At 46.7% G+C, this 27,923-nt stretch overlaps 2 protein-coding genes across 3 annotated transcripts; both read right to left on the minus strand.

Moving 5' to 3' along the window:
- Positions 1-2,196: 2,196 nt before the first annotated feature.
- Positions 2,197-23,551, minus strand: LOC144889393 (dolichyl-diphosphooligosaccharide--protein glycosyltransferase subunit MAGT1-like). 2 transcript variants are annotated; one of them, XM_078769619.1, is made up of 4 exons: positions 22,560-23,551; positions 13,926-14,095; positions 13,652-13,769; positions 2,197-2,302 (listed from the first exon to the last, which is right to left on the minus strand). In XM_078769619.1, exons 1-4 carry the CDS (start codon positions 22,707-22,709, stop codon positions 2,288-2,290), a joined length of 453 nt encoding a protein of 150 aa, XP_078625745.1. In that variant the 5' UTR covers positions 22,710-23,551; the 3' UTR covers positions 2,197-2,287. The 2 variants fall into 2 exon arrangements, with proteins under 2 accessions (XP_078625745.1, XP_078625744.1); XM_078769618.1 differs by lacking the exon at positions 2,197-2,302 and adding an exon at positions 4,196-4,344.
- LOC144889394 (uncharacterized) lies at positions 4,466-11,580 on the minus strand. The gene is made up of 3 exons (XM_078769620.1): positions 11,392-11,580; positions 8,873-11,347; positions 4,466-4,502 (listed from the first exon to the last, which is right to left on the minus strand). Exons 2-3 carry the CDS (start codon positions 10,333-10,335, stop codon positions 4,466-4,468), a joined length of 1,500 nt encoding a protein of 499 aa, XP_078625746.1. The 5' UTR covers positions 10,336-11,347; positions 11,392-11,580.
- Positions 23,552-27,923: the final 4,372 nt, after the last annotated feature.

Consider the following 27,923-nt stretch of genomic DNA (forward strand, 5'->3'; position numbering starts at 1 on the left):
GTAGACCTTTTGGGGTACACCGTGACCCATGGCTCCGTCTCTCCGGATAAGGAGTGTCTGCGCCCTTTGCTCGATATGGCTCCGCCTAGCGATCGGGCTTCGCTGAAACGCGCTCTAGGGCTGTTCGCCCACTACTCAAAGTGGGTGCAAAATTTCTCCGCGAAGCTCCGCCCCCTCGTGGCCTGCGACACTTTCCCCATGGGCCCGGCCACCCTGGCGGCCTTCGAGGGCCTTAAAGTCGACATCGCTGGCGCCGCTGTCGCGACGATTGACGAGAGTGCCTCTTTCGTTTTGGAGAGTGATGCCTCGGATCATGCGATAGCGGCGACTCTCTCCCAAGGAGGCCGCCCTGTGGCTTTCTTCTCGCGGACTCTCACCTCCGCCGAGCGGAGGCATTCGTCTGTCGAAAAGGAAGCGTACGCGATCGTCGAATCAATTCGTTGATGGCGGCCGTATCTGCTTGGGCGGAGTTTCCAAATCGTCACGGACCAACAGAGTGTTGCGTTTATGTACGACACCTTACATGCTCAGCGCATTAAGAATGAGAAAATCACCCGTTGGCGTATCGAACTCGCCGACTTCTGCTACACCATCAAATACCGCCCGGGGAAGGATAACCTGGTCGCTGACGCCTTATCGAGGCCGGCCACTTGCGCGGGGGTTGTAACTTTGGAGGGGCTGCGCACTTTGCACGGCACTATGTGTCATCCCGGGGTAACGCGCTTCGCGCATTTTGTGCGCGAGGGCAATCTGCCGTACTCGATTGAAGACATCCGCCGCATCTGCCGTGATTGCGCGATCTGTGCGGAACTCAAACCGCGTTTTTATAACCCTCCTATGGGGACACTCGTTAGGGCTACTAGACCGTGGGAGCGCTTGGCGATGGACTTCAAAGGGCCGCTGCCAATGTCGAGCAACTCTCGCTATCTGCTCACTATCGTCGATGAGTATTCCCGATTCCCCTTTGCTTACACGTGCGGGGATATGTCGGCTGCCACGGTTATTCGGTGCCTGCAGAATTTGTTTTCTATGTTCGGGTATCCGGCCTACGTGCATACCGATCGGGGTGCGGTGTTCCTGTCCCAGGAGGTGAGGGGCTACTTGCTCCAGCATAATGTCGCTTCGAGCTACACCACCCCGTACCGGCCCCAAGCGAATGGGCAGATCGAACGCTTTAATGGGATTATATGGAGGGCCGTCATGCTAAGCCTTCGGACCCTCGGCCGAGGCCTCAATAAATGGGCGTGGTCACTACCTGCCGCTCTAAACTCGATCCGGGCTCTCCTATGTACTGCCACCAACCAGACTCCTCACGAACGACTGTTCCACCACCCTAGAAGCTCCGGCAGTATCCAATCTTTACCCAGCTGGCTCGCTGAACCGGGGCCCGCCTATCTCAAACGAGCGGTTCGCGCTAGCAAGTACGACACCCTTGTTGACAAGGTGCAGGTCCTCCAGGCTAATCCCGAGCATGCTCGCGTGTTAACGGCAGATGGCCGCGAGTCTACTGTCTCCGTACGCCATCTCGCCCCATGTGGGGACGACGACAGGGATATCGACGAACCCGTCTACGAGTCTATGGACTCTACCGAAGCTTCCCCTATGGAACTACCACCGTTACTCCCGTCGTCCCCCACTCCCGTGCCCGAAGGCGCAGGGGCGCCCCCTCCGACTCCCACCTCCGGCGGCTATTCCGACGCGGGGGACTCCGGGCTTGGGGACGCCGTGCCCGGTAGATTCCGAACACGAACTGGCCGGGAAGTTCGCCGCCCCGACCGCTACGGGTGGACCGACTGACGTGGATTGACGTGACCCATTCGTTTATTGCTGATGCTTGCTTGCAACCTGCCGAGCGGCAGTATAGTTCTAACGGCGGGGAGAATGTAGTGAAATTATACCAAGGTGAACCCAGGGTGTGCTCGCTACAGAAGGGGCGTCTATAAGACCCGGGACAACCGGGGCGCGCGGACACTCCAGCGGAACTCACTGTGACATAGTCCTGTAGTTTGAATGGTATGTACGCCCCTAAATGCTGCGCTGACTGTCCTCTCTGTTGGACCATTGCTATATTGAATCGACCATTGCTCATGAAATACTCTGATTTTAATGCCTGTTGCATGCATGTATTCTTACAGGATGTACTACAGATCTAAATGATATTAAACCTACCCAGAGGTCAAGTCATGTCTGAGCTCGATTTTCACGACAGGCGCCATCTTGGAAAACACCTTCAACGTTGCCCCTCTATATCTCTGAAACGGCTCAATGGAAAAAATTGAGTCATGGCTCATTCCAAAGAACTCTGCAATGGAACCAAAAACGTGTTTATTTAGTATATTAAAAGTGCCAATGTTACGAGGTTAGAATTCGACAAATAGATCCCTTGCTCCCACGAATATGATTTTTTTTTTTAACATAACCTGAATTCAAAAAGTTAAAACGTCACTTGAGAAGTTTTGATAAGTCACATGGTTTGGCTGCAATAAATAATTGAAGGAAAATCAAAAAAAACTTTTATCTCTTGAACCGCTGCATTGATAGACTTGAAATTTTAATGCAATGTAGCTCTCATCAAGTGGAATAAGTGTTTAAAATTCCAACATGATTCGTTGTACGGTCTCGAAGCTAGAAGTCGTTATTGTTGAAAGAAGAAGAAACGCAAGACTTTTTCTTATCAGGCCATGTGACTCATTGCGCTACTGCCATTTTACAGAATCATTTCCTTTAAAAATCATTTCTCTGCAATAATTGGACCGATTGACAGGAAATTTTCACCATAGGAGCGATTCGGCCTGTATAATATTTTTATGGTAATTATGACGTCACAGGTCACGTGGTACAGGCGCCATCTTGGAAAAAACTAAAAACTTTGCACCTCTATCTCAAAAAACGCTGCACAGAAATAATTGAGACGTCTCATTGTAAAGCACTCTCCAGGCAGAATAACATATGTGAATGATGATGTCATAGGTGCCGCCGTTATGACGTCATAATTCAACAAGTTAAAAAAAACTATCCGATCAGGAATGAAATTCCTTGAGCATCAGCTCGGGATAAATTGATGGAGAAAAATAATAATAATGTGAAAGCGGAGTTGTTATAAAGTGTGGGGATGTGTGTGTGTGTGTGTGTGTGTGAGTGAGTGAGGGAGGGAGGGAGTGAGGGAGTGAGTGAGTGAGTGAGTGAGTGAGTGAGTGTGAGGGAGTGAAAAAAATGTGAAAGCGGGGTTGTTATAAAGTGTGGGGATGTGTGTGTATGTGTGTGTGTGTGTGTGTGTGTGTGTGTGTGTGTGTGTGTGTGTGTGTGTGTGTGTGTGTGTGTGTGTGTGTGTGTGTGTGTGTGTGTGTGTGTGTGTGTGAGAGAGTGGGAGTGAGGGAGTGAGGGAGTGAGGGAGCGAGAGAGTGAAAAAAAAGAAGTGAAAACGGGGTTGTGTCAAAGCAGGGTTGCATCAAAGCAAGCCCAAAGAAAGTGGGGTTGTATCCAAGATGGGTTGTATCAAAAGCGGGGTTGTATGAAAGCGGGCTTGTATGGTTGTATGAAAGCGGGAAGGCGGAGGAAACCGGTCATCACTGCCAGGAGTTGTAAAGTGGCAGTTCTAGTAACTTTTGTTTATTAAATGTGGCCTTGGAAAGACGTCACGATGAGCTTCATCATTGGATTCACTAATCTTGCCATCTTTTGTCAGGCTAGATGTCACGACAATCATCAACGACTCTTGCATGACAAATTTAAAAAGAATTTGACAAATTTAAATCACATTATATCACTCAACAATGACTATTAAATTGATGAGAGTTTATACACATGTGTAAATTAAGGGCTAAAGAAAATATACTTCAGGAAATGCGTGAAGGGTAAATCAAGAACCATATTCTTCCCTCAGTTAAAGAGCAAAGTTTTCTCTACTATGACATTCACTAATATTAAGGGAAGGGTAGGGAAGGAGTTATGGCTAGGAGTTAGGGATCTTTGTTCCTTTCACATTTCTTTATACTTTTTCACATTTCTCCTTATTCATTCTAATTCTTGCTTGTTCTTTATTTCTCTCTTTCTTCATCTGTCTGTCCAAGAAGTGAATTATTGCAGAGATTTTTCTGGAAGGTTCACTTGGCTGCGCCTGGATGGGTTTGAGGGTTGTGTAGTAGCGGCTGAAACCCGAATCCTATCCAGGTTCCTCCTGATGACTCCATCTTTGCTTATTCGGGTTCCTCCTGATGACTCCAATGTCGTATTTGGTTTTCCCTTCATTGATGTAGTGAACTTGTGATGTGAATCACTGTTTGTTTGTTTTCTTCCTTTCTTGTTTGTCTGGGCGATATCTTAGCCATGGTTGGTGCTAGGAAGCTGAAATTTAGACACGACAATGACCAAGTGAGTTTGCTAAAAAGGTATTTTTGATTTATTGATTAATTAATTAATCGATGAATTATTTAATTTTCCAATGAATTACATATTTTTCAAAAAGTTACAGATTTGGATGAAACAGTGGTGGTTCAAGTATACTATTATCCAATTGATTCAAAAAATAACTATTTTACGATTATTATCTATTAGCCTCTGTTGGACTTGGTCCGAAACAGTGGCTTATGGCTTGGGTCTCTTCTGTCCGTTCGTCCATTCACAAACATATCTCGGAGAAGTATGGACCGATTTTGTTCACAGTTGGTACAAAGACAACACATGATGGTATACATATTGTCGCGTGACTACCCTTGGTGAACACCGTAGGGTAACACGGATGACCGATTGCGAGACTTTACACTCCCGAGGCGAAAACTCAATGGCGGATTCAAGCTCAACACAAAGTTAAACGCGCGGGAGGCCAGACGCAACGAGCTCCACAGCCTTATCTATTAAAATGAAACACCCAGGAAACTGCGTTCAAATATGTACAGAAAATAATATAAGGATTTATTATTGAAAAGTAATAACAGTGAAAAAAACACGCGCCGGTAATACTAATAACTAAATCGGGACGTCCCCACACGACTGATATCAAACACAAAACGAGGGAGATTAATTACGAAAAGAACACGTCACGTCGTTCAAAATGTACGCGGATTCGGGCTTATCTGGTCTTTCGTCGTCTTTGTGGCTGCCGTCCAACACCGCTCCTTTCGGCCCGATCGCACACCTCGCTCCAAGTTCCACGGCCCTCTGCGTCCGCCTCCAAGCACCACCAGGCCTCGTCGGTCCAACGGCCCACACACACCACGAGCTCCTTTGCTCCAACGGTCCACCGCAGGGCTGCACGAAGCAACCAAAACCAAGTGCCAACTGCCAACTGCAACGAGCTGTGGTCACGAATGTTCAACGAACCGTGTCCTGTGCCAACTCCGACGAACTGTGCAACGAACCGTGTCCTGTGCCAACTGCCACGAACTCTGGTACGGAACTGTAACAACGAACTCTGCGACTCAACTCTCTCAACTCTGGACTCCACTCGAACTCTGGACTCCACTCGAACTCCGAAATGGCGTCCGACCGTCGCCTATATTGGTGGCCGATGACGTCACATTGGCGCGCTCCTCAGCCAATCATAGCCTCCCAACTCGCCCAGGTCACGCCCTCTGCGGCATGCGACTCCTGACATCTCCCGTCCGTGACCCCGCGGTCCTGGTGTAACACGTGCCAGCGAGGTTGGTAGGCCTTTGAGGTGCGCAGGCGAGGTTTGTAGGCCTTGGAGGTGTAAACGGTGGCGGTGTATTGTGGCGGTGTTCTTGGCCTGGTGGTGCCCATTTATTACGAAGTCAATGTCAGGGAAAGGGAATTATTTAATGTTGCACTAAGGACCTAACTAATGTTTATGTGGTTTGCAGTGCCATAAAGGACAAAGGTTTGATTACTAGGTGATACTCACAGGGGCGTTACCTTTAATCCCTCACTATTTAACACTCGAATCTCCAGGTAGATCCACACTCATACATCTTACCCCGACAACCGCCTGAACATCAATAACTTATTACATGTAGAGTCCCTGTCACGACAGCCGAATACCTACCTATTCAGATCTACCTAGCTCTAGATATTGCATTACCAAATTCATAACACAGCCCCCCCCCTGGAACCGTAGCTCCTGCAAGGTTCACCGCAGGGCTACCATTCCAGCCTTAACACTTACTGTCACACACTTAATTAACCTATGAAATAAATCAGGAAGGGCTGTGGGAAGTGAGTCGGACTACCTACCTACACTTCCTTAACATGCTGAACCCCTTAACCATCATGCAAGTATGTACATCTTCTTCGTTGTTCCTGTGGAGGGAGGAAACAACAACACACAACACTAACTTAACCACAAAACTTAACCATCTTTCCAAAACTCAAAACTCTAACCTTTGTACATACCCCGGTCTACAGACCGCGTCCCCCGGTGGATGCCACAAGACTCAACCTTACCTGCGGGGCCATCCCCAATGCATCCCCCTAAATTTCCTCGGGCCCTGTCCAGATGTTACAGGTGAGTGACATGGCTCGGTGGATTTCGCCCACATTCATGCTACACAGACCCCTTAACCACTCATTCTCATTCCATAGGTCATCAAGGCATTTCAAAAATCAACAAAGCACTTATTCCCAATACACCCCCTGCAGGACCATGGCATTGATGTCATTCACGTGTGTGTGCATTCCTCAACTAGGCAGCGGGGAGGTACCGCACAAAAAGATGGTGGGGGGCACATCAGGCTGTGGTGCCCGCAGTCCCAAAAACAAGTCAACCGACTTACAAGTTCATTGCCCCCCCCCCTTTACCTCTTGGCCCCGTGACAGCCCAACAGCCCCTTTCCGCCGTTACCTCGCCGGTGAGGGTCTCCACACACACCAGGCTCCTTTGCCTCCTGCTTTCGCGCAGCAACACGGGTCACCGGGGGACTTCCTCACCCCGCGGCGCCCAACCAGACCCTCCACCGACGAGCTCCAATTTCCAGTTACCACCGGCTGCCAGGGGTAATTGCCGCAGAGGGGGGCCCGCAGGCATCGCTCCTCAGAGCTTGCTCTGTACCTGCGGACACACACACCTTCCCCACCCATGGTCCCCAAAACACACTTCCTCCCCCGCTGCCATTCAATTCTCCACACAACTCAGCACAATTCAGTACAATTCCATAGATGGTGTAAAAGGTGTTACAAGGCTTGCCATGGCCTGCCAATGTGAAATCCCATTCACAGTTCGAATCATTGAATCCTTACACATTTCCATTAGCACATTTCCAAAAAGCACAATTTATCGCCCCTCATTATCGCCAATAATCATCACTCACTCTCCAGGTTCCACTCTCACGACCACATCAAAACACCTAACCACAACACAAAAACATACGCCACCCACAAGACACTGTGGCTCCCATTCCATCCCCTCACCGGCCATGTCATCACTCGCTCTCACCTCCCAACTCCAAATTACATGTCCCCAATTTCCCAAAGCAAATCCTGAAGCCTGGGACAGTACTCCTCAAAACACTCACCTCAAGTGCAGGTAGTTGCAGGTTGGTCAGGTTCAAAGGTGCCATCCACCCATACAATTCCCAAAATTTCACATTGGGCCAACCAAATACTTCCAAATTTCTCTTTTGTCCCCACTACACTGGCAGGTATGTGGATCCGCATCCAACGGTGATCATCACTACACTACCTGTGGCCACGACAGCTCTGCACCTCTACCGTGCAAGGGTCACCGGGACAAGGTGAGCAGTCAAAACGCCAACATGGCCCATGAGTGTCCATAAGGGCACGACCCACCATCCATCCTTCGGCCCCCCTGCGAGGAACACAGCTGCAGCAGCCCCAGCTGGCCAATGTGGTGAGCACTTGCTGCCACAACACACACTACCGCACACACAACCTCGGCCCTGGGGGGCACGGTCGCAGTGCGTGGCATCCCTACAGCCACGTCCCCTGCACCTCCCCATCATCCCCCAGTCCGACTACAGAACTGCAGCCCCCCAGTGCTCACCCACACTTGACCACACCAAGGTCCAGTCAACAGCCATGCTCCACCAGGAGACCCACCCAGAAGACATGGTCCACACACCTCGGACACGCACAGCACCACGTTGACCCTCAGGCTACACAACTACATCCCCATCATCCCGCGTCCCAAATATCAGCACAGTTGCCCCCGCAACCAGATGAAAGCTGTGTCTTGCTACCCTATTAATTTCATCACAGCCTCCAACACTTTGGTCTACACACCTGGATCAATAATGGCGTCACTGTACAGTGTCCACCATGGCATTTCTAAATCCACCCTTAAATTTCCATCTAACCCACAGATTACCCATGCCAACCATTTGTCACATTTCACTAACCTCACCAAAGAAGGATGCTTTGCCATACACATGCCAGCCGAGCATGGCCCATATGCTCGGCTCGTTACACATCTCCCGATTCACATCCCCATGGCTCTCTTCCCAACCCGAGAGTCCATAAATCATACCGGAGCATCTGTGGAAGGTCACTCACACCATCACGTTCCACAGATGCCCCAATGGTTGTCCGGCAGGCCATCTCCATCCCTGTCCATTCGGTTTGACCCGCGTCCATAGACCAACCACCATGCCAGGTCACCACATGCTGGTTGTCCCAGAGTCCTTGGAGGAGAGTGCCAGGCCGCATGCCCGGGTGGTCACCACATCAGTCCCAACCTGGCCATCTGCGGTGCCACCACCAAAGCGCGACCCACAACACCTCCCCCTAGTGGTCCTCAATATTTGCCATCCCAGGCTTGAGAAACCACCTCGGACCTCCCTGGAGGTCTTAACCCCCACCAGGGTCCGGTGACCCTGCCGGCCCGAGCCACCAGCTCGGACGGCGCCCCGACGGACAAGGGACGCCACACTCCACCAGACCCCCCGTGGGACCCAGGTCGTACCTCGACACCCAAGGCTGGACCCCACGTCCAAATCTCGCCATCACAGCCCCCCATCTGGCTGGCATACCCAAATTTTGAAAGGGGCAACTTTTGCCCGAGGCCATCACCCATGACCTCTCCATGTCCAAATCCCGCAGCCCGGGGACCAATCCCCACCATGGCTGCTCCAAATCAATTTCCCATTGTAATTTTATTTTACATTTTATTTTACAAATTTTCATTCCCATTGCCAACCCGCAGCTGCAGGGAACAACCTCTACCACCGGTTGTTCTGCCCCTCCCTGCAGTTGATCCAAATTCCCTACAGGGACCAAATCTCCAGAAGCTCTATCTCCCGATCCTCCAAGATCCAAATCCAGCCCGGAGCCAACACACTCCCCCAACTGGTTGTCCAATTTTGGAGCCTCTGTTTCCAAATAGCAGTGTACAGTGAGCGTCCCCTCGGTCATTCCAACCACCTCCTCGGACCAACTCACCTCTTCCCCCAGACTCCTTTGGGCCTGAACAAGCTCTACCTCCATGGGACTGTCACAGGTCTCCAGCCGCTGGATCAAATCATCCTCAATAAATACCCGGTCCGGCTCTATCGCATGGACCCCCAAAAACTCTACCCCCTCTTGCTCCGCACCACCGCCCTGGTGCTGCACAATTCCAAATTCATCCCCCGGTTGGGGTGTTGTGACATCCACACGGTCCCGATAAACAACCAGGCCAGAATGTGGGAAACATTCCCCATTACAACTCTCACATTCCAAATTTCCTTCCCCGCTCACCTGTGGACACTCCCTGCTCACCTGTGGACACTCCACGTTTACCTGCAGGCATTCCCCATCTACCTGTACACATTCCCCATCCACCTGTGGACATTCCCCATCCACCTCTGCACCTGCAGTCTCCCTATTTACTTCAATTGCCATTCCCTGTGCAATTCCCAATTTTGCCATTCCCGGCTCCTGAGCCCCGTGCACATCTGCATGGGCCGTACTCTCTCCCATTCCCAATTTAGCTTCCCCCAGCTGCTGTGCCATTTCCCCAATTTTTCCTTCCATACTGTTTTCTAACCCCTCTAACCCATTTTTCACCTCTTTTATCCCGTTGTCTAACCCCTCACCGGTACCCCTCGCTTCGTCCCTCCTTGCCCCCAATTTTTCACTCCGAGCCCTCGCTTCGTCCCTCCTTGCCCCCAATTTTTCACTCCGAGCCCTCGCTTCGTCCCTCATTACCTCCATTTGGTTCTCCAATCGCTCACTCTGAGCCCTCATGTCTCCCCGAATTTCTGCAAGGTTTCGCTCACCCTCGGCCCTCTGAGCATTTATTAAATTTACTATGGTCTGGAGATCTATCGGGGCCGTCCCAGCGGCGGGGAAAGTTCCAACGCTATCCTCCTTATCCCCCATTTCCGGCTCACTCCCGACGCTGACGGAGGCCTCGCTGCGTACTTCCATCTCGTCAATTTCCGACATCCGCTTTCCGGAAGATTGTTTCCCGCGCGCGTATTTATTTTAATAATTCCAGTAACACAATTTAAATTTGACGAAGACGCGATATCGCGCTCCGTATGCCCAATTGATTACTAAATTTCTCCGCCTCGCCTATAACAATTTTGCGTTCGAACGTCGGGCGCAATGTACGCCCGACCGTGTCGATGTCGCCCCGCGGACAAAAAAATTTGTCCGACCGTGTCGATGTCTCGCCGCGGACAAAAAAATTTGTCCGACGGGTTCAAATCCTACACTCCTGACACCACTTGTCGCGTGACTACCCTTGGTGAACACCGTAGGGTAACACGGATGACCGATTGCGAGACTTTACACTCCCGAGGCGAAAACTCAATGGCGGATTCAAGCTCAACACAAAGTTAAACGCGCGGGAGGCCAGACGCAACGAGCTCCACAGCCTTATCTATTAAAATGAAACACCCAGGAAACTGCGTTCAAATATGTACAGAAAATAATATAAGGATTTATTATTGAAAAGTAATAACAGTGAAAAAAACACGCGCCGGTAATACTAATAACTAAATCGGGACGTCCCCACACGACTGATATCAAACACAAAACGAGGGAGATTAATTACGAAAAGAACACGTCACGTCGTTCAAAATGTACGCGGATTCGGGCTTATCTGGTCTTTCGTCGTCTTTGTGGCTGCCGTCCAACACCGCTCCTTTCGGTCCGATCGCACACCTCGCTCCAAGTTCCACGGCCCTCTGCGTCCGCCTCCAAGCGCCACCAGGCCTCGTCGGTCCAACGGCCCACACACACCACGAGCTCCTTTGCTCCAACGGTCCACCGCAGGGCTGCACGAAGCAACCAAAACCAAGTGCCAACTGCCAACTGCAACGAGCTGTGGTCACGAATGTTCAACGAACCGTGTCCTGTGCCAACTCCGACGAACTGTGCAACGAACCGTGTCCTGTGCCAACTGCCACGAACTCTGGTACGGAACTGTAACAACGAACTCTGCGACTCAACTCTCTCAACTCTGGACTCCACTCGAACTCTGGACTCCACTCGAACTCCGAAATGGCGTCCGACCGTCGCCTATATTGGTGGCCGATGACGTCACATTGGCGCACTCCTCAGCCAATCATAGCCTCCCAACTCGCCCAGGTCACGCCCTCTGCGGCATGCGACTCCTGACATCTCCCGTCCGTGACCCCGCGGTCCTGGTGTAACACGTGCCAGCGAGGTTGGTAGGCCTTTGAGGTGCGCAGGCGAGGTTTGTAGGCCTTGGAGGTGTAAACGGTGGCGGTGTATTGTGGCGGTGTTCTTGGCCTGGTGGTGCCCATTTATTACGAAGTCAATGTCAGGGAAAGGGAATTATTTAATGTTGCACTAAGGACCTAACTAATGTTTATGTGGTTTGCAGTGCCATAAAGGACAAAGGTTTGATTACTAGGTGATACTCACAGGGGCGTTACCTTTAATCCCTCACTATTTAACACTCGAATCTCCAGGTAGATCCACACTCATACATCTTACCCCGACAACCGCCTGAACATCAATAACTTATTACATGTAGAGTCCCTGCAAACATATCTCGGAGAAGTATGGACCGATTTTGTTCACACTGGTACAAAGACAACATATGATGGTATACATATGCACATCATTTTTTTTGCGATGTGATCAAAGATGACCGACTGGCGGCCAAAAACCCGATATTGACCACGTCCTCAACCATTTCTCAGACATGCATTTACCGATCTTCTTCAAACTTGGCACACAGATGAATGATGGGTTACATATGCACGTTTTTTGTATTCGAGATCAAATCCCAGATGGCCGAATGGCGGCGATTTTGTTACTTAGACGTGTCCTCAACCATTTATCGGACATGCATGGACCGATTTTGTTCAAACATGGCACAAGCAGAGCACATGATGGCGTAAACGTGCACCTCATTTATTTTGCGATCTGATCAAAGATAGCTGACTGGTAAGAGTGGCGCAAAGATAATACGTGTACATATGCAGATGTTTTTTGTAATTTGACCAAAGATGACCGACTGACGGCCTTTATCTCTGTACAGCAAAATTACTAAAACCATGGAGGCTATGCCATCTATTCTTGTTTATTTTTCTTCTTGTTTATTTTACTTATGACTTTTTATTTATTTTAAGTATGCAATTAATCAATTGTACACCGCTCCCTCCCAATTACAATTCCGTCTCCATGTGCTGCAAAGCGGCACGCACTGGAGGATATGTTATGTATTTATCTGGCATGGGGGTGGTGTACTTTGAATATAGCTCTACTTGTTTTGGTTTTTCTTTAGGGAATATTGCTTTAGAAATGTCAGCTTCAACAGAGAAACAATTTCACATAGAAATGCCATTTACCCTTCAAGATGATGGATAAGGTTCTTTGAGATGGATGATACTGGATTAAAATATCTGATGCTGAGCAGAATGTAGCACATGATAATCTTCCAGGAAATGGCTTGTGCTGCCATGTACATGTTGAGAATTTAACAAAACAGTTAAAGACTCCATCAAATATCACCAGATGGCACCAGGCTTCAATGAGCTTCTAGTAACTGATGTATATGCATACTGTTACTCACGTTACCAAATATAGCCCCTCTTGTTGTACAATGCCAGGACTGTATATGAGCACAATTCTTTTTTCACTACATTATACACAAAAGGTAGAAGGAAGAAGAGCAGCATCTTAGTTTTCTGAACTATGATTCAAGAGAAAGACAAAAAAAATCTCATCATTACTCTTCACAGAGCATCAATCACACCCATATTCTGCTCCAGATCCAAGACATGGAAAAGAATAGCCACAAGTAAATTATACATCAATGGTTTTGATGGTAGGAACATATAACAAATGTAGATGTTTTGCCAGATCTGCCAAATGAATGACTTGGTGTTCACTATTGACTGTACCCAACTACTTTGGTTCAGTCATCTATGCCGCTACCAAGTCAGCGATGAATCAATCACACTCTTTGCAGATGCCTCTGCTGACTGGAAGCATACAAGAGGTAGACAGCACACCAGATGGACAGACAACTTGACTCCACTTCTGAAGTGCATCAGTTTAACTTGGCATGAGGCAATGCAAGTGGGTACAATACAGGCTAGCCTGGAGACCCTTCATTACTGCAGCTATGTTGCAGCAACGACATGCTCGATGATGATGACGATATGATGAACCTCCAGGGCCACTGCATGAGCGGCACAGCTGCATCCCCAGCAAATTATGCTACCATCAGCTATGCGCTACAAACAAAAGACGACAACGACGACATAAATCTCCTCCATACCTGCTGGAAGACATCTGGCCCCTCATCAAAGTCAACCATAGCAAAAAAAAGTCTGTTGGAGAAGGAGCCAGAGTATCGCCAAGAGTTGGCGAGTATCTGCATCTCCTCGCTTGCATGTCTGTTTCACATGTTCCAGGGAAAGAAAAGAAAGAAAAAAAAAAATAAAAATAAAAATGAAATACAAGTGGAAATAACTGGACAAAAAAAAACAAAGGAAAAGACCATGAATTATTTCACACAGCCCACAATCCGCAGACGTCCAAAAGACAGATACCTGCACACGACACACTGCCGCTGTGGTTCTAGGGCTGTGAACATCACCACTACAGAGTAGTTCCTGGGTGGAGACTTGACGTAGCGGCGGAATTTGTCTCCATTCAGACGGATCACCGAGCGTCGGGATGTCCAATCCATGAGCTGCTGAACCTTCTCAGAGAGCAACATCTGGTGGTGGGGAGTGGCAGCATTGACATCGATCACATGGTGAGCCGACACATGAGGGATGAGATTAATAAAAAGGTCCATCGGGTGGGAGAAATGATCGCAAAACAGAGTAGCATGATAAATAGTCTCCAGTGATGAAAAATATTTCGAACTAGTTTCTTTTTTTGTCCACGCTACAATTATTAATCAGCTTCAAAATTGCAGCCTTTCATCAAAAAAGTGTGCCACTGAAATATCAGTAATGTTGTCGATGCATGTTATTTCTTTCATTCTTCTATCACAATGCCCCTTTTAGACTACCACGGCACTCTCGTGGATCGCTCTCTTGCTCTGCATATCAAAACTCCGTCAGTATATCCTGATTTAGTGGTGCTCATATGCAGTCAAATTATTCTCAATTTCAGTTGATTTAGCATTCTTTAAGTCATTGTCTCATGGATGCTCCCCTTTTCTCCACTCTAACTAGTTAAACCTACCGCATTCGCACCTTCATCTGTTCACAGTATTATTTGTTGGGTTCATTTGGGGCTGGATAATCAAATTACAAGTTGTACGCATACACACAAGCTGCTGCACTATCCTGCTGTTATGGTACTTGCGATGAGGATACATTTCCCTTCAAAAAAAAAAGAAAAGAAAAATGAAGTGTGAATAGTGTGAAGTCGATGGCGGGCCATCAGCAAATCCCCACGCTTCCCGTCCAAAGCAAAGGCGAAAGATGGCAAAAGGTTCCAACAGGAACGGCCCAATATAAAATTTTGAGTTCAAAAATCCTCCCCCCCTCCCCCCCCCCCACCCCCGGGTGTCAAATTCCCCAAAAAACATTACATATTTCACATGTCTGCCAATGGTGATTGCATATACAGTACAAAGTTTCCTATGAAAATGATTTAAAATGTGCCTGTAATTGCATTTTTCAGTATTTGACCTTTGGAACCCACCCCAAGGGGACATGCCAAAATGACACTGCTCTTGCACCTTCATGCCATGTGATAATCATAACTACCAACCAAGTTTAGTGAATTTCTGCCCAATCGTTTGAGATAGTGTGATGGACAGACGGACAGGCAGACAGAGATGGACGGAGCAGATTACAGAACCCACCTGTTTTTTTGTTTTTTTTAAGCGTGTGGATAAGAAAGCAGGAGATATGAAGTCATGAATAACAGAACATGCTGGGAGCAGCCAAGATGCGTTAAGCCACATCATTACAATCCCTTTCGGACAACTCTTCATTTGACAACACACGAAAAAAAGGAAAACTAAAAGGGCAGTTTGGATTGCCTGGGGGAGCAGTTTGGATGAGCTCTGCCGAAAGTCGTATTTTTTGGCATAAAATAAGGAACAGTCTCAGCTGGCTATGAAAATTCTGGTCGAGACGACATAAGTCAGTCGACCAACCTTAACTGGTGACACAGGCAGGCAGCCAACCACACATTTAATCAGCTACACATGACTAGTCAGAAAAACAAAGCAGACAGTGACAGCCAACCAGCCAGCCCGTAACACAGTTGATCAGAGACATTCATTACAACCCCGGTGTTCAAAAATGTCATCCATCAGACGCCATTTTTGCTTTCTAAGGAAGCACGACAACACTGAAAATGTATTAATCATGGATGGCAGAGCCTCAAAGCAACCTTCATTAAACGGCAATTTTAAAACTTTCGTCATTAATACCACATCCGACGAAACGAATCTATTTTACGACCACATTTCAACTTGTATTTGGAAGCAAGTTGAACTATACCATAGACTAGAGTCCAGAGTACACCTTTCCGTCCGTCCGGACTTTTACTGTCGCAAAAAGCTCGATACACAGTGTGATTACTTTCAACACAATTGCGGACATTGGGACAACCTCTCCGTCCATTCCAATTAAGCGCCCTCCAACACACATGGACAGAGACCTTCACTCACCTACATACTTCACTCACGAAGTAACAAAAAGCCAGTCACAACGATGGCAAGAAAAGTTTCACGGACAATGTGTGTAACTACCAGTTACGTTACACACTTGGGAGTAACTCAAGTCAACAACTGACGTACGTTATAGCAATTCTTATTCCGGTCATACACAGGGTGGCGGAAAGGTCAGGAGCCAGATAGGGTCTTGGTCACCGGACTTTAGGCCTCCCAGTTTCTTTCTGTGGGAGCATCTCAAGTCAGCCGTCCCAGAAAGAACAAATGAAGGAAAATAAACCATATGAGTTTGAAAGATCAGTATTGAGATGACAAGAAATATCCAATGCATGTGTACGTACAATCAAACTAGAGAGGTTCCAGGGAACTTGAACTCAACTGGTCTATATCAATATGGTTAGAATATGCATAATATAACCACAAACTATATAGTTTATATGTGCTAAAAATATATGACAAAAATTGATTTTCAATATGGCCGCCCTGCCACGCCCAAATGCAATCCCAAACTAGTTTATGTCTTAAAGATGCTGCATAACAAGTTTCATCAAATATCATCAATATTTGTGACTTTTAGAGCGTAGACGTCGAATTGTTTACAGACGACAGACAGACAGACAGACGACGGACACTGGGTGTCGACAAAAACTCAGCTGGACATAGTCCAGTTGAGTTAAAAATGGCTGCATGTTAATGGCCAACAACTCAAACATTTACTCCAATTACCTCCACCACCAACGGAGGAGGGAGATTATGTTTTCACCCCTGTCTGTCTGTCTGTCTGTCTGTCTGTGAGCAGGATATCTCAAAAAGGCATTCTACAGATTTGGAGGAGACTTGGTGGACAGGTTGGTTGTGTAATAAGGGACAATTTATTAACTCAACTGGACTATGTCCAGCTGAGTTTTTGTCGATACCCAGTGTCCGTAGGTCTGTCTGTCTGAAAACAATTCGACGTCTACGCTCTAAAAGTCACAAATATTGATGAAATTTGATGAAACTTGTTATGCAGCATTTTTAAGACATAAACTAGTTTGGGATTGCATTTGGGCATGACACGCCCAAAAATGGGCGCGGCAGGGCGGGTATATTGAAAAATCAATTTTTGTCATATTTTTAGCACATATAAACTATATAGTTTGTGGTTCTATTATGCATATTCTAACCATATTGATATAGACCAGTTGAGTTCAGGTTCCCTGGAACTTCTAGTTCGACTTTGGTGAATATCCGGATGATATAATTTTTTAAATTTCATTCTTCACTATTGAGAGATACGGCCAAAAATGATATACAGTATAGTACAATATCTCAAAACGTTATGAACGGATTCAGACGAAATTTGGAGGACAGGTTGAGTGTGTGACAAGTACTAATCGATTTGATTTTCATAAAGATCTGAATATGGATTCGGACATGAGGTTTATTTAATTTTTTAAGTGATTATTTACCAGAGAGAGATCGGGTGGAAAGTGATAAATAACATGATATTTAAAAACGTTATGGACGAGTTATGAATAAGGGTAATTCCAAAGCGTGTAATTCCAAAGCGTGCAATCCCACAGCGTGCAATCCCAAAGCGTGTATTCCCAAAGCGTGTATTCCCAAAGCGTGTATTCCCAAAGCGTGTATTCCCAAAGGGTGTAATTCCAAAGGGTGCAATTCCAAAGGGTGCAATTCCAAAGGGTGCAATTCCAAAGGGTGCAATTCCAAAGGGTGTAATCCCAAAGGGTGTAATCCCAAAGGGTGTAATCCCAAAGGGTGTAATCCCAAAGGGTGTAAAACTAAAGGGGGTAATTCTAAAGGGTAATGCTAAAGGGTAATGCTAAAGGGTAATGCTAAAGGCTAATTCTAAAGGGTAATTCTGAAGGGTAATTCTGAAGGGTAATTCTAAAGGGTAATTTTAAATGGTAATTTTAAAGTGCAATTCTGAAGGGCAATTCTAAAGGGCAATTCTAAAGGGCAAATCGAAAGGGCAAATCGAAAGGGCAACTCTAAAGGATAATTCCAAAGGGTAATTATTAAAGGGTAATTCTAATGGGAAATTTTAAAGGATAATTCTAAAGGGCAATTCTAAAGGGTGACAATTGACGATTGTGACGTGACGATTCTAAAGGGCAATAAAGGGTAATTTCAAAGGGTAATTTTAAAGGGTAACTATAAAGGGTAATTTAAAAGGGTAATTTAAAAGGGTAATTTAAAAGGGTAATTTAAAAGGGTAATTTAAAAGGGTAATTTAAAAGGGTAATTTAAAAGGGTAATTTAAAAGGGTAATTTAAAAGGGTAATTTAAAAGGGTAATTCTAAAGGGTAATTCTAAAGGGTAATTCTAAAGGGTAATTCTAAAGGGTAATTCTGAAGGATAATTCTAAAGGATAATTCTAAAGGCTAATTCTAAAGGATAATTCTAAACTATAATTCTAAAGGGTAATTCCAAAGGGTCATCTTTGACCAAACCCTCTCCTTCGACAAATACACTAAACAGATCACAAAGACAGCCTTCTTTCACCTGAAAAACATTGCCCGTCTCCACTCATCCCTCTCCTCCACGGCTGCAGAAACCCTCATCCACGCCTTCATCACCTCCCGTCTGGACTACTGCAACAGCCTCCTCTATGGTTCACCCTCAATAATCACCAATAAACTCCAATACATTCAGAACTCCGCTGCCCGTCTACTCACCCATTCCCGGACCCGTGACCACATCACCCCCGTCCTTTACAAGCTTCACTGGCTCCCCATCCCCCAGAGAACCCAGTACAAAATCCTCCTGTTGACATACAAAGCCCTCCATAACCTGGCCCCATCCTACCTGGCTGACCTCCTCTCCAGACACACTCCCCACCCGCAACCTCCGCTCTGCTGGTACCAAACCTCCTGACCCCCCCCATCCGGACCAAATTCAGATCCTGGGGGGACAGGGCCTTCTCCATCGCTGCTCCCACCCTCTGGAACTCACTACCTCACACCATCAGAGACTCCTCCTCACTCACCACATTCAAAACATCACTAAAGACCCACCTGTTCAACACTGCATTCAACATTCAACCCACAGCATTTAACCCCTGACTCTTCTCTTCTCTTCTCTTCTCCTTCTCCCTCCTTTTGCTTTAAATATTTCCCTATTGATTCTTGTCTTTTTGCAATTGTTGTTTTCTATGTATTGTTATGCATTATGTTTTGTACTCTGTCAAAGCGCCTTTGGGCTTCTTGAAAAGCGCTATATAAAATAAATGAATTATTATTATTATTATTATTATTAATTCTGAAGGGTAATTCTCATGGAAAATTCGAAAGAGTAATTTTAAAGGGCAATTCTAAAGGGTAATTCTAAAGGGTAATTCTAAAGGGTAATTTCAAAGGGGAAATTTCAAAGGGGAATTTCAAAGAGGGAATTCTCATGGAACATTCTAAAGGGTAATTTTAAAGGGCAATTCTAAAGGGTAATTCTAAAGGGTAATTGCTAAAGGGCAATTCTAAAAGGTAATGCTAAAGGGTAATTTTAAAGGGCAATTCTAAAGGGTAATTCTAAAGGGTAATTGCTAAAGGGCAAGTCTAAAATGTAATGCTAAAGGGTAATTCTAAAGGGTAATTCTAAAGGTAATTGCTAAAGGGCAATTCTAAAAGAGTAATGCTAAAGGGGTAATTCTAAAGGGTAATTCTAAAAAGGTAATTTTAAAGGGCAATTCTAAAGGGTAATTGCTAAAGGGCAAGTCTAAAAGGTAATGCTAAAGGGTAATTCTAAAGGGTAATTCTAAAGGGTAATTCTAAAGGGTAATTCTAAAGGGTAATTCTAATGGGTAATTCTAATGGGTAACTCCAAAGGGCAATTCTAATCGGTAACTCTAAAGCAGGGGTTCTTAACCTGTGGTCCATGGACCCTTTGGGGTCCGTGGATGGGCTTCAGGGGGGTCCGTGAACCAGGCGCATAAAAATTATTTAAAATTTATATTTCGCTGGCTTTTTATAAAAAGTTTTATTTTTTGTCTATGTACAGGATGGTATGTACTTATTCTTGCTTACTGAAGACTAGTAGATCTGTAAGACTAGTAGATCAGGATTTTCAGCACTTGTTACCATCAAAACGAAAAGTAGAAATCGATTGGATGTCAAACATGACATGCGTGTTGCCTTGTCAAAGACCACTCCCCAATTTCATCTTCTTGTTGAAGCCAAACAACAACAGCCTTCTCACTGAAATGTACTTTTGAACAGAATTCAAGTTTATTTTTTGTTTAATTTGCACAATTTGGACATATTTCATTTTATTCAAGGAATGGTCATTGATTTTTTGCATGAAAAAAGTGAGATATATTCTTTGTAAATGTTTTTTTTTTTAAATTCTGATTATGACGGTCATGTGAAGGAAATAATTTTCTGATGCAATAAAATTTATTCATTGTATGCAAAAATTTTGTGTGTATGTGCTTACTAGCAGAAGTACCGCGCATTGCCGGGCGGAGGGAGGGGAGGGGAGGGAGGAAGGGAGGGGAACGGGGGGGAGTGGGAGGGGAGGGGAACGGGGGGGGGAGGGGTAGAAGAGTGGGAGGGGGAGGGGGAGAGGGGAGAAGAGGGAGGGGGAATGGGGAGGGTGAGGGATGGGAGGGTGAGGGGATGGGGAGGTGAGGTGGGAGGGAGGGGAGGGGCGGGAGGGAGGGAGTGGAGGGGAGGAGGGAGGGTGGGGAGTGGAGGTGGGAGGAGGGAGGAGAGGTGGGGAAGGGAGGGAGTGGGAGGGATGTGGGGAGGGGTGAGGGGAGGGGAGGGGGGGAGATGGGGAGGGGAGGTGGGAGGGGGAGGGGAGGGTGGAGGGCCGGAGGGGAGGGGAGGGGGGAAAGGGGGAGGGGAGGGGAAGGAGGGGAGGGTGGAGGAGGAAGGGAGGGTGGAGGGGGAAAGTGAAGGGGGGATGGAGGTGGGTGATGGGAGGGAAGGGGGAGGGAAGGGGATGGCCAGTCAACAATGACATTGCAGTTCTCCATGGTCGAGAGAGCAGCACAACAATCGGACATAGTCCTGCATATTCGCAACAGCACACGAAGCGGATTTTTGGAGACTCACCGATCCTGTGACGTCCTCCAGTACACTGGTGTTGCCGAGGCGGGGGGAAGGGGAGACCCGTACATTCCCAACCCGTAACATTCGCCCTCTCGACTCAAGCTCACTCGGACAAAAGCCTCGCACAAATTACACCGTGAAGAGCCCAATGGTCATGTCTATGCCACAAATCACGGGGCGCACTGAATTGAAAATATATAGAACGCTCATACTCCGTGAAAAGTGAAGCCGCCGTGTCACCATCTTGGTCATGCACGACCTCGACCAACTCGCTTCGCGGATCTCGTTTTGTGCGGCAATAAACTGCTCCAATCGGTTACGGAAGGTTGTGGAAAGACGTTTCACAGCTGTTTCAAAGACATTTAATTCATATCGCACAAAATCGATACAAAACACGATCGCATAAAAGGTGAAGTGACGTGTGACGGGATGGAACATCACGTGATCGCTCTGAGCGAATCAATGAGCTGCTCTGGAGCCGGCTGAGATTAGCGGATACTTGCTGAAATGCGCTGAGGTAAATATGAATAAAAAATATGGATCGTCAAATATTTTGAGTTCGGCCATGTTCGTCTCCCACGCTCAATGGCCATGTCTATGTCAAATATCAAGCACGTAAGCCTCTCCGTTTAGGAGTCTATCGGTAACATCTCTATCTATTCTCTCTCTCTCACACACACACACACACACACACACACACACACACACACACACATCACACACACACACACACACACCACACACACACACACACACACACACACACACACACACACACACACACACACACACAGTTTTATATATATATAGATGTGCATTTTTCTGGGGAGGGGTCTGTAGCTTTCACCAGGTTCTCAAAGGGGTCCATGACTCAAAAAAGGTAAAGAACCCCTGCTCTAAAGGGCAACTCTAAAGGGCAACTCTAAAGGGCAACTCTAAAGGGCAACTCTAAAGGGCAACTCTAAAGGGTAATTCTAAAGGACAATTTTAAAGGGTAATTCTAATGGGAAATTTTAAAGGGTAACTCTAAAGGGTAATTCCAATGGATAATTTTAATGGGAAATTTTAAAGGGTAACTCTAAAGGGTAACTCTAAAGGGTAACTCTAAAGGGTTATTTGTTTGTAGGATTTGCCTCTTCCATATTAAAATTTGTAACTCTTCACTCTCCTCCCTCCCCTTTTCAGTTTTCGTGTCAATTGCTAAAGATGTTATTTTACAAGGCTCGGCCCTGTCACTGTCGTTCACAAACCCCAGCAGGTCTAACATCATCAGGCCGCCAGTCGTACGGCCTGAAATAAGGAATCAGTTTGCAGCCAAAATCTTTATCCACTCAGAAGCAGAAATTCAATCGATCCGTGAAGGCGCCAAAGCGAATCGAGCCGAGCGATGTGGAAAACAACACAGCAGCCAGCATCAGCTCACATGTACAAAATCCGGAACCGACCATTAATGTCGGAATATCAGGGAAATGTCACCCCCTCTCACGCACGTCCTTGGTTTTCTGCGCCTCAGAGAACGCCGCCAGGTAGCAGACGAACGCCACGAAAACGCAGGAAATCTTCCACAGCAACATTCGGTCAATGCTCCGACAACTGCTCAGCGGAAGAACGAGCTCCACGTTACCCGCCAACGTCCTCATCTCCAATTGGATGACTCGCGCAGCCAATCACTGAGTTCCTTGCAAAAAAAAAAATACTTCCGATGAGTAAAAGAAACATCGCGACTGTGGTCCCACACAATGAACGTCTTCAGTTCACTTGTTAATGAAGGAAGTAAGAAAGAAAAGCAACAGCGATTCCACGGTGTTTTACTTCAGTCCTCAGACTCGTAGTATCTATGGTATTGTCACATGACCCCATTTCGCTTATAAATGAGCGCCATGACGTCGCTCGCATCATCGACGGTAGACGTTGTCGAATTGCGCCGGTGACGCAATCCGTTCCTATACGTGATGACGTATCACACGCGTTGACGTTGACTTGTCCGTTTGGAAGCTCTGAGAGTCGCTGTTTTGAAGGCGATCCGAGGTCCGTACGCTTTACGCGGTTCTTTTCGGGGTCTTGTTTCCCGCACTCTTCGCAGCCTCCGCTATTGGCTTTTAGTCACCTGCGGGTGAGTACCGTTCGGGAGTGGTTGGACAAGACCATGAATTGTGATTAAAAGATTCACCGTCTGCGGTCACGCATTCCGTGCGCTCCCTCGATCCACGCTCTCCGCTTGTGTTGTGCGTCTTCCACGACCTGTCTCCGGAGCTCTCCCTCCTCTCCTCACAGCTCACATTCACTCCAGTGGTTGTTCTTTCTGCGTCTTTGCGCTTCACTCTCCACGGTCTCTGCCCCATTCCCATCTTGACATCCATACGTGCGTCGGTGTCGATATACGTCCCGCGGGATGCACGAGCACGGTTCGTTCTCGGAACGGACCGGGCCGGACGGCAGAGCGAGTTCCCCGCGCTCCTTTCTTGCTCCCCTCACACCCCTCACGGCCTCTTGCACTCCCTCTCATTTCCTGCTCCTCTCGCTTTCTTTCTCCCCGAGTCGCCAAGTCTTGTCGCATGGGAATAAGTCTCTTTACCTGATCCTGACACTGCCTAAGGGAATTTGATGTACCAGCATGGCGGGACGCAGCTCAGGTAACATCGCAATGGTTTCAAAAATGTGTTTAAGAACTGCACCTGGCGACATCGCTTTCTGGAGAGACAGCAGCGCAGATCGGTACAGCAAATATATATATATATATAACGTAGGGATTTGCGGCTAAGAATTCACATTGGTAAAAGATAGTACACTGAGTTACACACACACATACATGCATACATGCGCGCACACACACACACACACACACACACACACACACACACACGACACACACACACACACACACACACCACACACACACACACACACATACACACACACACACACACACACACACACAACACAAACACACACACACACCTCGGGCTCAGTGACATAATGGTTAGAGCATCGGGTCTCAGTCTAGGAGGTCGGTGGTTCAAACCCCGGCCAAGTTGTACCTTTAAAAAAGGTGTTCTGCTTTCTTGGTCGATGCTCAGCATATAAAAACAATGCTGGAAAGGCAATGGCAAACCACCCAGTATAGTTCCTCGCCAAGAAACTGCTTCGGCAGCACTGATGCCATGTGGAGGGTATTGTGCATCAAAATAATATATATATATATATATATAGGATTTGCGGCTAAGAAGTAAGTAAGAAGCTAAGAAGTAAGTGTGTGTTCAAAGCGCTCTGACTTGGAACTATCCATCCAAAATAATGGTGGATACATCGTCTACCTGTGCCCACAGATGGAAAATATCATCCCAAAGTAATGGTGGATACATCGTCTACTGTGCCCACAGATGGAAAATATCAATCCAAAGTAATGGTGGATACATCGTCCTACTGTGCCCACAGATGGAAAATATCATCCAAAGTAATGGTGGATACATCGTCTACTGTGCCCACAGATGGAAAATATCATCAAAGTAATGGTGGATACATCGTCTACTGTGCCCACAGATGGAAAATATCATCCAAAGTAATGCTCATTTGGGATGACCATCCACAAGTTTGCCATTCCTCAATCTGGAGCCGTCCTCCAGGGATGGACTTTGGTATCTGAGTCTGTGAAGTAGCCAAGGGGCCGATCTGGCAATGGATACCGCATGGGCACAGTCACCATGTCTGTGCCAGGTTCTCGGGCCGAGGGCTTGGTGAATGAGCAAAGAACCAGATCGTGATTGATTGAGAACCAGATCGTGTTTGTGAATGTGGTTTTATCTTGAACTGCTTGGTGTTGTGGGTTTGTACGTATCTACGTGATGAACTGAAGCGGCTGCATACTTTTCCTAACTCTGCTTGCGTGATTGGAGGTAGAGTAGAGTAGATTATACCAGGGCACAGCTGCATCGGATGTTCAAAAAGTCCTCGAATCTTGACACAATTGTCCCATAAATGCCAAGGTATATTTTTTTTCCCCCAAGACAAGTTTTTGAGGAATATTTTTTCCTTGCTAATCAGATGTACATGCAAGTTGATAAAATAAATAAAAGTTGTTGTTTCTTTCGATTTATTAAGTATTCGATTCCGAGAACTTGTTTGAACGCTTAACGCGTGCTGCTCGAACCATCGGCTCCCGACGGAAAGCGATGGAGGACGAAAACTGTCAAAGGAATGATGTTTATGGCAGGTTGTGGCGGCAGAGGGGGGCGGGGGTGGTGGAGGGAGCGTTGTGCCGGAACATTTGCATATTCGAATCGGTCAGAAAATTGCTCGCATGAAAAGCAAGATGGACATGTGAATTTATAATAGCATATCATCTTTTCGTCACTGTCGACGAAGCCCCCAGCAATTATCGTTTACACCCGTGATATTTTTACCGCCTTGTTATGAAGGTCATGTTTGGTGGGTTTATTCGTTGTAGCATCGCCACTTACTCGGCTGTTTCACCGGGAATGAGGTGGTTTTTTAATTTTTTATTTATTTTTTACTTCAGCGTGAGCTGTGACGGCGCTGTTTTTTTTTTTTTTTTTTTTTTTTTTTTTTTTAACTTCAGCGTGAGCTGTGACAGCGCTGTTTTATTTATTTATTTATTTATTTTTTACTTCAGCGTGGGCTGTGACGGCGCTGTTTTATTTATTTATTTATTTATTTTTTACTTCAGCGTGAGCTGTGACGGCGCTGGTTTTTTTTTTTTTTTTTTTTTTTTTTTACTTCAGCGTGAGCTGTGACAGCGCTGTTTTATTTATTTATTTATTTATTTTTTTACTTCAGCGTGGGCTGTGACGGCGCTGTTTTTATTTATTTATTTTATTTATTTATTTTTACTTCAGCGTGAGCTGTGACAGCGCTGTTTTATTTATTTATTTATTTTATTTATTACTTCAGCGTGGGCTGTGACGGCGCTGTTTTTTTTTTGTTTTTTATTTATTTTTTTACTTCAGCGTGAGCTGTGACGTCGCTGTTTTTTTTTTGTTTTTTATTTATTTTTTTTACTTCAGCGTGAGCATGTGACGGCGCTGGTTTTTTAAATTTATTTATTTATTTTTTAACTTCAGCGGTGAGCTGTGACGGCGCGCGGGGCGGACGCCTCTGCGCGCCCGCTTTTCATTAGCGCTGCTGTGCGGAGCGGGGATACGGGGGACGAGAGGACTCCGCGGGGCCTCACCGTCGACCGCCTCCTAAAATGGGGCATTGTGCGTGTCGGTCAAGTGGATATTCACGTTCGCATCGACACCCGTCTCGGACGGCGCTTGTTTCTGCCTTTATGGCTTCATCAGCGGTAATGAATGCGTGGTCAATATGGGCGCCGTGCATGCGAGAGATGCCGAAAAGCACTTGTAAAGCACCTCTTTTGGCAAGCACGGTGGGAATCAAAGGTAGAAATTGTTTCCCATCGTCATCGCTTCATCCAACCTGAGGGGGAAATTAATAGTCAGGTTCACTTAACTAATATAATATCGTTCAAAATTTTCGGAGATTGGCTAAAACTATACATCTTTGGAATATTCAGAGCATGAGGAATCCAAAAATTTATGTTGGCATTTGCGTAGACACCTTTGTGAAACTCAGGATAGGACACTCAGGATAGGACACTGATGGTAGTCAGGTAGTAGTCAGGTTCAGGTAGTCAGGTTCACTATGTTAACAAATATAATTTCGTTCAAAATTTTGGGAGATTAGCAAACCTGTACATTTTTGGAATCATCAGAGCATGGAGAATCCGAAAATCAATGTTGGCATTTGCACAGACACAGATTTAGAATTTTCAAAATGGCCGCCATAAAATACATATTTTGCGCTATCTCAGCTTCTCGTCAACCTAGAAACTTAATTAAATATGCTAATCCTATGTTTTCTGGGTCAAGGAATCCAATAAAGGCCTCAAAATAGTGCTCAGGATTATAGAAAAGCAACAAACAAAGGTAACTTAAAACCATTGTCTTTATATTTGTGATACAACTGTATTACATAATCTATATATTATATAAAACACAGTTTGTGTGTGTGTAATGTTACCGATTAGACTCCTAAACGGAGAGGCTCACGTGCTTGATATTTGGCATAGACATGGGCCATTGAGCCTGGAAGAACATGGCCTACCTAAAAAAAATTATTTCATAATATTTTTTTACCTCGGCACATTTCAGCGAGGAATATTATACACGGAATCTGAGCCGGTGGCAGAGCAGCGTGCTGATTTGCTCCTGAGCGATCACGTGATGTTCTATCCCCGCCGCCAGACCAATTGAAACATAAAACACAGTTTGTGTGTGTTGTGTCCCCTCCCCCTCCAACTTCCCCCTCCCCCTCCCCCTCCCCCCTCCCCTCCTCTCCTTCCACTCCCACCCATTCCCCTTTCCCCCTCCCCTTCCCCCTCCTCCCCTTCCCCCTTACCCCCCCTTCCCACCCCTTACCCTCACCCCTTCCACCCTTACCCTCCCCCTCCCCCACCTCCCTCCCTCCACCCTCCCCCTCCTCCCCTCCCTCCCTCCCCCTCCTCCCCCCCCTCCACTCCCCTCCTCCCCTCCTCCCCCTCCCTCACCCTCCCCCCCTCCCCCTCACCCCTCACCCCTCCCCTTCCCCTCCCCTCCCCCTCCCCCCTCCCCCTCTCCTCCCCCCCCTTCCCCCTCCCCCCGTTTCCCTCCCTCACCCACCCGGCAATGCCGGGTACTTCTGCTAGTACATGATATTGCAAGTCCTTTGAAGTTATAGGTATGGGTTTATAAAGCAAGAAAGCAGCCTTGTTAGTATCAGATTGAACTATAAGTCCTGTACACAGGATCTACTAGGTCTATACCGTTCAGGAATATGCTTTGACAGATCTTCATCAC

This window comes from Myxine glutinosa, unplaced genomic scaffold (assembly GCF_964187855.1).
Source record: "Myxine glutinosa unplaced genomic scaffold, kmMyxGlut1.1 SCAFFOLD_3493, whole genome shotgun sequence".
In the NCBI taxonomy this organism is placed as follows: domain Eukaryota; kingdom Metazoa; phylum Chordata; class Myxini; order Myxiniformes; family Myxinidae; genus Myxine; species Myxine glutinosa.